The sequence below is a fragment of the Xyrauchen texanus genome, chromosome 23, assembly GCF_025860055.1.
Source record: "Xyrauchen texanus isolate HMW12.3.18 chromosome 23, RBS_HiC_50CHRs, whole genome shotgun sequence".
Lineage (NCBI taxonomy): Eukaryota > Metazoa > Chordata > Actinopteri > Cypriniformes > Catostomidae > Xyrauchen > Xyrauchen texanus.
In genome coordinates this window covers 31,033,749-31,047,510 of record NC_068298.1, presented here as the reverse complement: position 1 = coordinate 31,047,510, position 13,762 = coordinate 31,033,749, and the positions used below count along the sequence as shown (strand labels likewise).

At 36.4% G+C, this 13,762-nt stretch overlaps 1 protein-coding gene across 2 annotated transcripts in view; it reads left to right on the top strand.

The window, feature by feature from the left end:
* The window catches only part of LOC127663071 (rap guanine nucleotide exchange factor 2-like), a 167,185-nt gene that overhangs the window by 112,169 nt on the left and 41,254 nt on the right, over positions 1 to 13,762 (top strand). Inside the window, exon 1 of one of the 2 annotated variants that reach the window (XM_052154486.1) lies at positions 11,142 to 11,875. The exons of the other annotated variant lie outside the window; for it this stretch is intronic. Coding sequence (XP_052010446.1) covers positions 11,816 to 11,875 — 60 coding nt within the window. The 5' untranslated portion in view covers positions 11,142 to 11,815. Of the gene's footprint in view, positions 1 to 11,141; positions 11,876 to 13,762 lie in introns of those variants that run through there. 2 annotated transcript variants of the gene reach the window in all.

Sequence of the window (13,762 nt, the reverse complement as noted above, 5' to 3'; positions counted from 1 at the left end):
ACCGATAGAAGGCTGGGGTTGTTTTTCAGGAAGTGGGGTAGGTATTTGGTGGTTTTGGAGGACTCTTGGGGAAGGGATGAGGAGACATTTTTTTAGTTTAATTATGTATTTTTATTGATTTGATTTTATATGTATATATTTTTTGTGTGTGTATTAATTTATGTGACCACAGGGGTGTTCTTTGGGGTTGGTGTTTGGGGAGGGATATAAGTGAGGGTTAAAAGTTAAATGTTGATACGGTTTTTATGTGTTGTGTTCTTCTCTGTTTTGTTATTTTCTTTGAATCAATAAAAAATGTTAATTGCAAAAAACAATATAGCCAATGTTGCCTCACACAAGTCATACATTTTTTTAATCTGTTGCCATGCGCACAGTTTGCTCAGTTACAAAAAATGGGATGCACACAGCTGACTTAGAAGATAGGTGTCTATGTAGGCAGGAAACGGCAAGGTAGCTTGCTAGGTTTTAAAACGGAGCTAATGTGTTGCTCCTACAGTGATATAAAGTGGGTGATGCTATACTGCAAACAGTCAAACTTCTTATATTTGCAGTGTGATTTGCAAATAGAAGCCTCTAGTATACACAGTCTTGATTTTTACTTACACAATTCCATAGCTTATTGGCAGATAATTTATAAGATAAACTAAGCAGACATTTTTGGAGACTTTGTAAGTGGTGCACGTCTGTGGAAAACTTGCTGCCATTTTGCTAAGGTGTTTATGGTGGTTGCAGGGCATTGCTACACTTGCAGTCACTTATGTGTGTTTTTTGTATTATGTTGCTATGCACTTGTTAGGTGGTTGCTTACTTGCTCAAGTCTAAAGATCCCACGTCTCTTGTTTTTGATATTCTGGTCACTAGATATGGCTTGGGTCCCTCTGCCATATTTATTAAAAAACATTTTTTTTTGCATGTTTAATAATCTGGCATGCAAATATCATATGTTGGATACAGGTGGCGAAAATTTCATCAAAATGTTGGGGGGGACAATAAACATAACAATTCTCAAGAGCAATTTTTGAAGTTTTTTTTTGTTGTTGTTGCCTCTTTTGCATTTGTATTATTTTATTTCTTAAACAATTATTTTAAGAATATATCATTATATTATTTACAATACACCCCCCCCCCCAGTAACAAACAAGGTGTGTGTGTGTGTGTGTGTGTGTGTGTGTGTGTGTGTGTGTGTGTGTGTTAAATGTGTTTGAGTGTCTATTTGTGTTATTTGATGCTCTAGGTGTTATGTGAACTGGTGATGGGTAGACTTTACTGCTGCTGAGCTAATACCTGTTTTGCAGTAATTAGATTCAGTGAGGAGTGAAGCAAAGCGATTGGGAGATGGAAAGTGTGATGGTGTGTGTCAGAGAGTGAAAAGGAGTGAGAGAGCGAGAGAGTCTTGTCAGGTGTTCTTGTGAAGTGTCGGCTCTATTTTTAGAGCTGTACTCCGTGATTGCTGCTGCATCTGCCTGCACTAAGACACAAAAGGCCTAAACGTTAAAGGATTTATACAATTAGAATTTTTTTCTAAGGTCTTTGAAAATATTTTGACAGGTATGATTCTAAAAGGGGATAGTTTACCCAACAATGTAATTTCAAATTCTTATGATTTTCTTATGTAAAACACAAGACATATTAGACAATGTAACAGCTCCTCTACGTACAGTACAACAAACATGGACACGATTCTCAATGCCAAACTCTTAAAAAGGACCATACAAGTAGACCATATTGAATCTACGGCACCATTGCGAAATGCATCATAGTTTACCCGAGTTGAGAGCATGCAGTCTGAATTGAATGTAATGTTGAAATTTCCACGTACCTGGAAATAAAAGAAAGACAATATGTATTTTACACAAAAACAAACATACGGAGCAACCACTATAGTCTCATTCACAAACAGATGACTCATATGAGTCTTTTTATTAAATCGGTCAAAAAGATTTATTGGTTTGAATCATTCTCAGAATCTGCCAGAGCAGTTACTGAATTAACATATGATTTACTTACTGAACTGCTTGTCAGTATGAAATGAGGATTGTTAGACTTGCAGACAGAAATTGAGGTTTTTGTTTGCTGAAATTATATTAACTCTTATTTCACAATATATTTATCAAAACCAAAATATATATATATTTAACACTGTAATAATTTCCTATACATTAATAGTAGTTAATTAATTTGTCATCATGAACAAACAACTATTGTTTATTCTTAGTTCCTACTGCATTCATAATCTAACATGTAATGTTAAAATGTATGGTATATTAACATCAACCAAGATTAATTCATGCTATAAAAATACAGATATTTTTTTAAAAAAGAATGACAAAACAATTATAGATTATTGTTTGCATTTGTGAATGAGATTTGAACGCTACAATGAAAGAAACGATTTTTTTCTTAAATTTCACTTTGTTCTTCACAAAGAATATTATGCTTTAAAATTGTATATTGTAACTATTTTTACTGTGGCTATTCTTTTAACAGTTATATGTCTGACTGCACCCCATAGCTTTATACTCTGGCAAATATATTGTACTGGAGAAATATAACCATTACATCCAACATATTTGATCATATTTGTGGCATTACACTGTAGAATGAAAATTATTTATTTTTCTCTCCTGTCCATTAGCATAAATTACAGTTGACCATTATGACACCAGCTCTATCATAGCTGTTTTGACTGTTGATGGTTTAAGCCGCATGGATGTTTTAAATTGGAGATAACAGTTGGGCATCTGGGTTGAAATGGGCGCTATCCGTCAAGAGGCAGTCTACCTTGCAGAAATGTTTATACTGACTGAATCACTTACTCTTCACCTTTGATTTCTCCTCCTCCTTGGTCTCTTTTCATCTCTCGTTCCACTCTCTGTCTCGTATTCAGTCTTCAGCATTTTTGTTGAAGATTACTATGTGCGCATGATAGTATAAGTTGACTGTTCAACCAGTATGGTGTAAAGTTCCAACTAGTGACCTTTCAGGATTATGCTTTAACTTGCACACCTGTAACTTTTGTTGTCAGGAATAAACATCTTTTTTCTTAGAGTTCTCCTGTTTGATTCGGTTCCAATTCACAAGCTCTTGATTCAGTTAGATTCTGATAAGATTTAATTTGATTCTGATTCAGTTGGGTATATCTCAGATATTATGTCCATTTTTGGTGGCATCTGAAAGAAATGATTTCTCTATTAATGCTCTAATTTATACAATTAACTTTTATTTTGATACACTAAAGTACTCCTTTTAGAAATTAAAAGCAGGTCCCAAACTTTGCTATTCAATTACTATTTGTATACCAGATAGAATCATTCACACAACTAAAACCTTCAAGTAAAATAAAAAAATGTATCTTGGAATTTTAATTTAAATGAAGATCATGATTAATCGGAAAAATCTATCTATCTATCTATCTATCTATCTATCTATCTATCTATCTATCTATCTATCTATCTATCTATCTATCTATCTATCTATCTATCTATCTATCTATCTATCTATCTATCTGCATAATGTGTAAAACTGTTCATTGGTAAATGCTATAGTACATAATCATGTATTAAATATTGTGTAACTCTTTCTTTGTCTTTTCTGGTACAGTCTTACAGTAACCAATTAGGATAATTCCCTCTCATAATATTATGTGTAATGGATGCACTTTCGTACGGATACAAAAAATAATATTGTACAGATTTTGCTGTTTCAGAAGGAAGTTGGTACTTTAATTCACCAAATACCATTCAGCTGTTCACAAACTATTGTCAGGACATTCCTGATGTAAATAACAGCACCATCACTATTTGAAAAAAGTTATTTTTGATCAAATCTAGACAGGCCCCATTTCCAGCAACAATCACTTTATCCTTGAGTAATCATGCTAAATTGCTAATTTGGTACTAGAAAATCACTTGCTATTATATCAAACACAGCTGAAAGCTATTTTGTTCGTTAAATGAAGCTTAACATTGTCTTTGTGTTGTCACAGTATGCAATAGACTGGCATGTCTTAAGGTCAATATTTGGTCACAAATGCAAAAAAAAGAAACAGATTTCTCTAAATACTCATCAGTCAATCATTGTTTTGAGGAATGAAGACTATACAATGCTTGAAATTGCCAAAAAACTGAAGATTTCATACAATGATGTACACTGCAGTCTTCAAAGACAAAGGATAACTGTCTCTAACAAGGACAGAAAGAAATGTGGAAGGCCAGATGTACAACTAAACAAGAGGATAAGTACATCAGAGTCTCTAGTTATAGATCAGAAATAGATGCCTCACATGTCCTCAGCTGACAGCTTCATTGAATTCTACCCACTCAACACCAGTTTCATGTACAACAGTAAAGAGAAGACTCAGGGGTGCAGACCTTATGGGAAGAATTGCAAAGAAAAAGCCACTTTTGAAACAGAAAAACAAAAAGAAAAGGTTAGAGTGGGCAAATAAACACAGATATTGGACAACAGATAATTGGAAAAGAGTGTTGTGGATCTTAACCCCAGTGAGATTTTTTGGGATCAGCTAGACTGTAAGGTGTGAAAGAATTGCCCGACAAGCCACATCTATGGCAAGTTCTACAGGAAGTGTGGGTTGTAATGTCACCTGAGTATCTGGACGAAATGATAGCTAGAATGCCAAGGACTTGCAAAGCAGTAATTGCTGCATGTGAATTTTTTTTTTGATGAGAACTTATGAAGTATTAAGAAGTTCTGAACTTTGTTTTTCAAATCATAATAGTAATTTTTCATGTTATTAATGTCCTGACTACACATTGTGATCAGTTAAATGCCACTTTGGTGAATAAAAGTACCACTTTCTTTCCATAAGAGCTAAATCTGTACATTATTCCAAACTTTTGGCCGCCAGTGTAAATATGAAGAATTCATGACTGCCATAGTTTTCATGTTTGCTTGTTGTAGTAATCAGACATTAGAATGCTGTTGCCTTCTTCTGGAAGAGGAGAAAAAACTGGCTTCCTTCACATTGACCTCACCAACCCTCCTCAATTAGCAGAACGCAACATCTCACTTTACTGTTGTTTTAGACTAACAGCCCTTCCTCTTTTTCCTCCTACCTTTCTGTCCTTAACTGATCCTCTGTGAGGAAATCCTCTTCCTGTGTCTATTTTTACAGGAAGTCAGCAGAATTAGAAGTGCACGAGTGAAACATAGACACTTTGAACCCGAACAGGTGGTGTAGGATACGATATGCTAGTAAGGCACTCTTTCTTCACATGATGCTCACCTATGTTGTCTATAACATTGATCTTTAATTAGTCTCAGGTTAAACATAATATAAGAAATGATATCTTGCAAGAACAAAATAAAGCCTATATTTAAGTCCATAAAGATTTTTGCATTGTAAATTTTTTTGTTTTAGGAAATACATTTTTGAGGTAATCAGTATTATGCCACATCGATGCTGTCAATTGAGCTTAACATGTATTGAACCTGGACTATTCCTTTTATGCACATTTTACACCCAAATTCTCATTACATCCATATGTTTTGATAGCAGCTATATAAAAATGTGTGTTTGCAACCACTGGGCACATTTGCAAAAATACTTTTTATTTTTTATGGAAGCTTATCTTTCAGGAGAAAGAATGCTTTGCATCTCTACTGTACTCACATTTTCAAAATGTTAGATGTGAAAGGAATGATACGGAAGAGCTCTAGTCGATGTTAATCCTATCTGTCTGTCTCTCCCTCTCTGTCTTTTTTCTCTCTCTCTCTCACCCTCTGATTTCCGCTGCATCCCGACTCCCTTGTGTATATGTTGGAGAGGGATCTTTGACAGTTTTGCTGTTTTCAGCAGTAGAAGGATAACAGTACCTTTTCAATGAAGTAATATCTTAATTTGTATTCTGAAAAGCTGCTCAGTGCTTTGTAAGAAGCGTGACAATTTTGGCCTACATCATCACTTTACTGACCTGCTTGGTTTTCTCTTTTTTGATTGATTAATTGATCAAAGCACTCATTATTGCATGCCTTGACCAATTGAGCTTTGATTACCCTTATGCTACACAAAGTACTATTGATTTGATGGAAACTCCTTTAAAGGAACTTAAATGCAGTAGAACAACTACGTCCGGCTTTAGAAAACATACAGCAACTTGTGATTGAACGATACACCATCCAAGGCAGGGCGATTTAGCAGTCGATAATATGTAAGCATTTTCGGATTTCCTGCATAACTGTGCCTACACGGTTGATTAATAAAGTGATAATGCCAAACATCTTCCTACAGATTCAGAGCATTATTTGAGCATAATTTAACTAAAATTAGTTCATGTTAATTACTACATATACTAATACATTTTTAATATTAGAAGTTGTGTTATTATAAGTTATAGTATATGTATAATTAAATAAGATGAATAAATTCTGGGAAATTGTTACTTTTTTGTTCGTGATATGCATTAATGAATGTTAATATATATAGAACCTTATTGTAAAGTGTCAAATATTTTAGTGATTAATCTTATTACGTTAAATTAAAGGAACACTTATTTTACATTGATCTAAATTCAATAAAATTAACATTTTACAATAAGGTTTTACACTTAAAAAATATTTTAAATAAAAAAAAATTAAGATTTACACATTTCAATTATGGATGGATGGAATTCCATCAAACTGAATTATGAATCTTTAACAAAATGAAATTAATCATTTAATTAATAATAACTAAATGAAATGTATTTTTATATATATATATATATATACACTCACCTAAAGGATTATTAGGAACACCTGTTCAATTTCTCATTAATGCAATTATCTAATCAACCAATCACATGGCAGTTGCTTCAATGCATTTAGGGGTCTGGTCCTGGTCAAGACAATCTCCTGAACTCCAAACTGAATGTCAGAATGGGAAAGAAAGGTGATTTAAGCAATTTTGAGCGTGGCATGGTTGTTGGTGCCAGACGGGCCGGTCTGAGTAGTTCACAATCTGCTCAGTTACTGGGATTTTCACGCACAACCATTTCTAGGGTTTACAAAGAATGGTGTGAAAAGGGAAAAACGTCCAGTATGCGGCAGTCCTGTGGGCGACAATGCCTTGTTGATGCTAGAGGTCAGAGGAGAATGGGCCGACTGATTCAAGCTGATAGAAGAGCAACTTTGCCTGAAATAACCACTCGTTACAACCGAGGTATGCAGCAAAGCATTTGTGAAGCCACAACACGCACAACCTTGAGGCGGATGGGCTACAACAGCTGAAGACCCCACCGGGTACCACTCATCTCCACTACAAATAGGAAAAAGAGGCTACAATTTGCAAGAGCTCACCAAAATTGGACAGTTGAAGACTGGAAAAATGTTGCCTGGTCTGATGAGTCTCGATTTCTGTTGAGACATTCAGATGGAAGAGTCAGAATTTGGCGTAAACAGAATGAGAACATGGATCCATCATGCCTTGTTACCACTGTGCAGGCTGGTGGTGGTGGTGTAATGGTGTGGGGGATGTTTTCTTGGCACACGTTAGGCCTCTTAGTGCCAATTGGGCATAGTTTAAATGCCACGGCCTACCTGAGCATTGTTTCTGACCATGTCCATCCCTTTATGGCCACCATGTACCCATCCTCTGATGGCTACTTCCAGCAGGATAATGCACCATGTCACAAAGCTCGAATCATTTCAAATTGGTTTCTTGAACATGACAATGAGTTCACTGTACTAAAATGGCCCCCACAGTCACCAGATCTCAACCCAATAGAGCATCTTTGGGATGTGGTGGAACGGGAGCTTCGTGCCCTGGATGTGCATCCCACAAATCTCCATCAACTGCAAGATGCTATCCTATCAATATGGGCCAACATTTCTAAAGAATGCTTTCAGCACCTTGTTGAATAAATGCCACGTAGAATTAAGGCAGTTCTGAAGGCGAAAGGAGGTCAAACACAGTATTAGTATGGTGTTCCTAATAATCCTTTAGGTGAGTGTATATATATATATATATATATATATATATATATATATATATATATATATATATGTGTGTGTGTGTATATATATATATATGTGTGTGTATATATATATATATATACACACACACACATACTGTGGTGGAAAATATATTGACAAAAAGGCTGGAAAAATCTTTTTTTATTGTTTACCTTTTGATCTTTCATTCAAAATATTCTCAAAAATATGTGCTCTAACAGATATCAAACAATTGCAAACACAACACAAGTTTTATCAAAAAACAAATATTGTCAAATATATGTGTGGCACATATATATATATACAGTATATTGGTTTCCTTGATCTCTGGCATTTAAAATTCCCATATTAATCAACCACTAACCATAACATACTAGCCAGATTATTACAAACCTTCATCTAAAACCTTCGATCACTTCATTCATTAAACAGATGTCTGTATTTTTTATTTTTTGCTTGAAGCGGAGGCTGCTTGACCTAATCTCATCCGTTCCATAATGAGCCACTATTGTTCCTGAAATGCACTCTGGTTGATGCCAAGCCATCCCTTGATGTGACCCTGTTACCGTGGTGACATAATGACGCTCAGTTTTCCTCTGATTATTGGTGGTTTCTCTAACGATGGGACGTGGCAGCACCTGAGCTTGTTTTTGTCAGGCATTACATCATCTGGGGTGATGTCATCAGGGGCTTGTTTTGGTCCCAGTGCTTAGCTGGAAGCCTTCCAAAATTTCACTCGGTAATAGCTATCTGTATCTGCACGCCCACATCACTCCTGTAAGCACAGACAATAAAACATGCAAGCTGGCGGTTTCTGTTGGAGACTATAGCAAAAGGTTGATCTCAAAACATAAATGACAAAAGCCGACATCACACATTATCACATATAATTATAATTAATGATATATTGTTTTTATTGCTATTAAACCTCTGATGCAAGCATGCAACATTATTACATGCAGACAACAGATTTTAGTGAAAATAATTATTCCTTTCGATTTTGCCCTGGTTGTCTGTAATTAATGGTTTGGTATCTGTATGTATTATATTTGTTACAGTAAGCCTTTGATCCATGAATTATGAAATCATCAAGGACAAAAAAAAACTGTTTTTTTTTTACCTCAAAGCAGACAATCATGAAAAGGTCATTATTATTGTTAATAATAATAATAATAATAATACAGTTTCTGCCATTTTCTGCCATGTCTGCCTTTTTCAAGTCAGATAGCCTTGACTGTAGATTTATGGTATGAAATTTAATTTAATGTTTTTCTTTGTTATTTAAATTCTCATTATCACATCATAAGTGTCAGTCCAGGGCACAGCTAGAGTTCACAGCTTTTCACCTTTTCATGATACAAAGAGAGGGTTTTATATTGGTTAGAAAGATGAATGATTGATTGAATGATAACATTTACTGCAAGCTTTTATTTTGACTGACAGAAAGAGCGATAGACCTTTAGGGAAGAGTGTGTGTGTGTTTATGTTGTGAAAGGGTGAGCTCACTTCCATCATCACAAAGCTAAAGGGTTGCATGTGGGCGGGACCATCAGTCACTCAGAGGGGGTAACAGGCATGTGTGTGTTGGGGCGGGGGGAGTGAATTGGCAGTGTTGTCATAGTAACGCAGAAGATGTCAGAGCACCATGTTCTCCGTGCCTCTGCCGTCTGCTACAGTCTTCCTTCTCTCTCTCCGTCTCTTTCTCTTTCCCTCTGCTCACTCTCACTCTCTCCTGCCTAAACCGACCAGGAAATGATTCTACTCCGTAGTTGCCATGCCAACTGCCTGCAGGCTTGGTGGTGAGCAGAGGGGAGCGTGATAATGACATTACTCTCGCTGGGCTAACTGTGCTCATCCTTCATTTCTCTTGTCTTTCCATCCCTCTCTTCCTTTGCCCCCCCAACCCCTTCCTCTTTTTCTCCTCTCATCCTTTCCTCTTTCCTTTTGACATATTCCATTTCTGCGCCTCACCCATTGCATGCTATTTTTTCTCATTTTGTCATTAGTGCTTTCTTGCTTTGCCTAGTGTTTGTTTGTGTGTATAAGAGTAGTTGTCATGAAATATTTTTGGAGAAGTTGACATCCTGTGGTGTGAGATGCTCCACCTAAATTATTTTAAATTGCATTTTGCAATCATTTTTTTTTGTCAAAATGTAAAAAATATCAGATATGTCCATTGTGCGCTGAAAGCAATAGTGAAACAGTCACATTGGATTATTCTATAGGCAGGTCAGTTACATCAATAGATTCTATTGAGTGAATTTTGTGCTTTATATCTGTTTGCGGTGGCACACAAAAAAATTAGTTCTGAAGAAACATCAAATGACACTCAAATATAATTTTTAGGCTGAAAGTGAAATGCGCAGTTGGTAATTTTGAAATTATTTTGGATTGGCTGTTCGCTTCTCGATTCTATAAATCATCGCAGTTACAAAATCAAGGAAAATAATCTTAAATTAGTATTTTTGTCATGATTGCGCAGCCCTCGTGTACAGCTTTCATTATGATTATTTTCAAAATGATGTTCATTTTGCTTACATATGAAGGAAATTCTGTCTCTGCTAATGCAGCAAATTATACAGGGAACCTTCTTACTTGGTAAATTACGGAATTAACAACAGAGCCCAAACTAGTCCAATTGCTGTTTATTTACCAGATATAATCAACACATCCAAAACTGTCAATTTTAAATTTAAAGTAAAAGATTGATCTTGGGATTTAAGAATCGATATTGGGATCATTCAAATGAAGATCACGATTAATCGGAAAATACATTTTTTACCCAGCAAAACATGCACAGCAGTATAAACTGATAACTATCACAAATGAGCTTATTAAATCTGGATAATGGTCAAAAATGTACTGATGTCAATCATTTTTTGCTTAAAGGAAAGCCGTATAAGGCGGTTGTTGGATTAAGAATCCTCTGTGTAAAAATGTGCATGTATACGTGCTCACTCTTATTAATTTGAACCAAAAATTTTGTTTCTAAAAAAAAAAGTCCATGGACTTGTTATGCGTCAACTGCTGTATGAGTGTAAATGTGTAGTATAACAGGAACCAGCGGCTGCTCTTTCAACCTCAGTGAGGGATGGAGGGAGGAGTTTCCTATTCACAAGCCCCCCTCTTGTCCTCCCCCTCCTTACACACACACACACACACACACACACACACACACAGACACACTCTAACACTCACACACAACCCTGCTTTGGTCACAAATGAACCGGAGTGTTTAACAAAGACAGCCTGGATGCATGAGGTTGGTTTTCTGGTCACAACCTCTGCTAATGGTGCATAAAACCATGTGAAAACGAGCGAGAGAGAGAGAGAGATACTGGAAGAGGATCAGGGAGGGAGTGAAAGTGCTGTCAGCCATTTTTGCCTTTTTTTCCTCATTTTTTTATAACACTGTCAGTCTGCATTGATCGTCATTGGTGGGAGAGTCTTACCTAATTACCTGAAGCACCAAGGATTCGTCTTCGTGATTTCTGCCTGGAATTCTCATCCTTGCACACATCACTCTGTTTTTCATTTTTAATTAATATTTTTCTTCCTTTTCGTCCACTTTTTGCAGATGTAGTGGAAAGACAGATGCCGCTTGCACCTGGCAAAGAAAAATGTAGATTTCTTTGTATTCTTTTTGGAAGGTGACCGTGTTGTACAAGTTGTGGAAAGCAGCGCATCATCTCTGCCGATTGTACTCTCTCCCCCTCCTTCCCTGGGAAAGATTCTCCTCTTTTTCCCCTGCAGGAGGGGGGAGAAAGAGAGGGAGACAGGGGAAGACTCACCGGAGGGGCAAAGGGGGAAGATTAGCGGGAACAAGCAGGATGCTTAAATTTCGCTCTGGCTCTGCACCTCCATTATGAAGCCATTAGTTAGCAGTGGCGGCCATGGAGTCTCCAGCCAGGCTGATAAAAGCCCTGTGAGTATCGACCTTCCACTGCCAGCTTTTCTCAAAATACTACCAGCTCTCGCTCATCAGATTAGCTTGATGCACCGAACATGAGCAGGATGCATTGGAACGATGAGAAGTTGATGGATCGGCTAACGTTACTCTTATTTCCGAGAGACAGTTGAGTTGCATGTGGTCATAAATTAGCAAATTGCATATTTGTGTGCATCTTGATGCATTTCTGTCTATTTGTTGCTCGTTTTTTGAGGCTTGGGTGTACAAAGAGTTAATTGCATGTATGCAGATCTGTATTAATTGACATTTCGTGCAGATGTAGGTGAGCGATGTGTTGTATCATCCGACCCTGTTGAATCGTATTTTATGAGAAGCTGTTGAGTACCTCGACCTCATTCATCCACTGGCGGTGTAATGTGTGTCAGTGTGTGAAGGCGGCCATGTGCACGCCCCCATATATATATATATATATATATATATATATATATATATAAGTAGGATAGTATATGTAGCATGCAGGATTTTTTTCTTCTCTTTTTGAATAAAGCTGAACCTAATAAGTTGCTGTTGATTGAAAAGGAAAGTCTTATGAATCCGTTCCATCATGATTGGAAGAGTCATGTTCGAAGCGGTCCTAAATTGTAGATAAATACACATCTGTGACTACAAATGTATGCATTGTAGTATTTTTTGTTCTCTTTTTGAATCAACCTGGACATCACCTCAGCCACTTTCGAAGGTGTTGTAAAATGCAGATAAACGCACACCTGTAACTGCAGGATTTATGTATGTGTATTAGTAGTGTATAGTAAATATAGCATGCAGGACATATAACAAATCTTGATGTTGATTTAAAAAAAAGAATGTCCTATAAGTTCTGAATCTTGTTTAGAATTGGATGAGCTGCGATCTGAGACTGCACATTGTGTATGTATAGTAAGTATATAAAGCGTGCAGGATTTTTTTCTTCTCTTTTCCTATTTGTTTTTTAATTAAAAAAAATATGTTGATTTAAATATAGAATGCAGACTCAAGGCTGTTGTAAAATGCAGATAAAAGCACACCTGTGACCACATGTTGTATATTAATGCTGTAGCTATGTTGCTTAGCAACAATAAACACCCTGCAATTAGGCTATTGAACTACACTACATGGTGTATTCATTTTCTATCCTGATTATCATGAATAAATGTTATTATTGATTGTAGTTTGTGTCTTCAATCATATTGATGTTGCTGCCATTTTGTAAAAGAATTAAGCCACACAAGGACATGCTGTACAATGATGTTCCTACAGTTAAAGAGGATTTAGTCTCTCAGATTCTGTCTGTTCCTAAGAACAGACCCTACCATGGCAAAATCATGGTAATGCTGACTTAAAGTGGTTGATTACCTACTTAGATTATATATGTGTGTCAGTGTGTGAATGTGATAGGAGATATGAAATCTCAACAACCCTGTCAGGTCGATCGATATCTGTTGGGTTTCATAAAGCCATATACGACCGTATGCTTTTTCTTTTTTTTTTTCTTTTTTAAGAACCACTCGATGACAGCATTTTTGAAAGCATGAACAAGTTTTGCATCTTGCACAGATTCATATGTCTGTATGTGAGTGCGTGAATACACTCTATGGTGTTTGCACACAGAAGGCATCGGAAAGCGATCAACCCTGGATTGCTGAGTGGAATGATGAGCACTTTTAGCTGTAAATGAATTGATCTTCTGTCAGCCATAATGTGCTTGTGTTCAGTCGGCCTTGTGCTCACCTGAAACATGTTCGGGTGTATGAGTGTCTTCATACACCATCGCTCACTCTTTTTTTAATTTATTTTTTATCTGCTCTCTCTATTTCTCGCTCCGTCATTGTGAACAGTTCTCTGCATAGTTTGGTAATTTGTTTC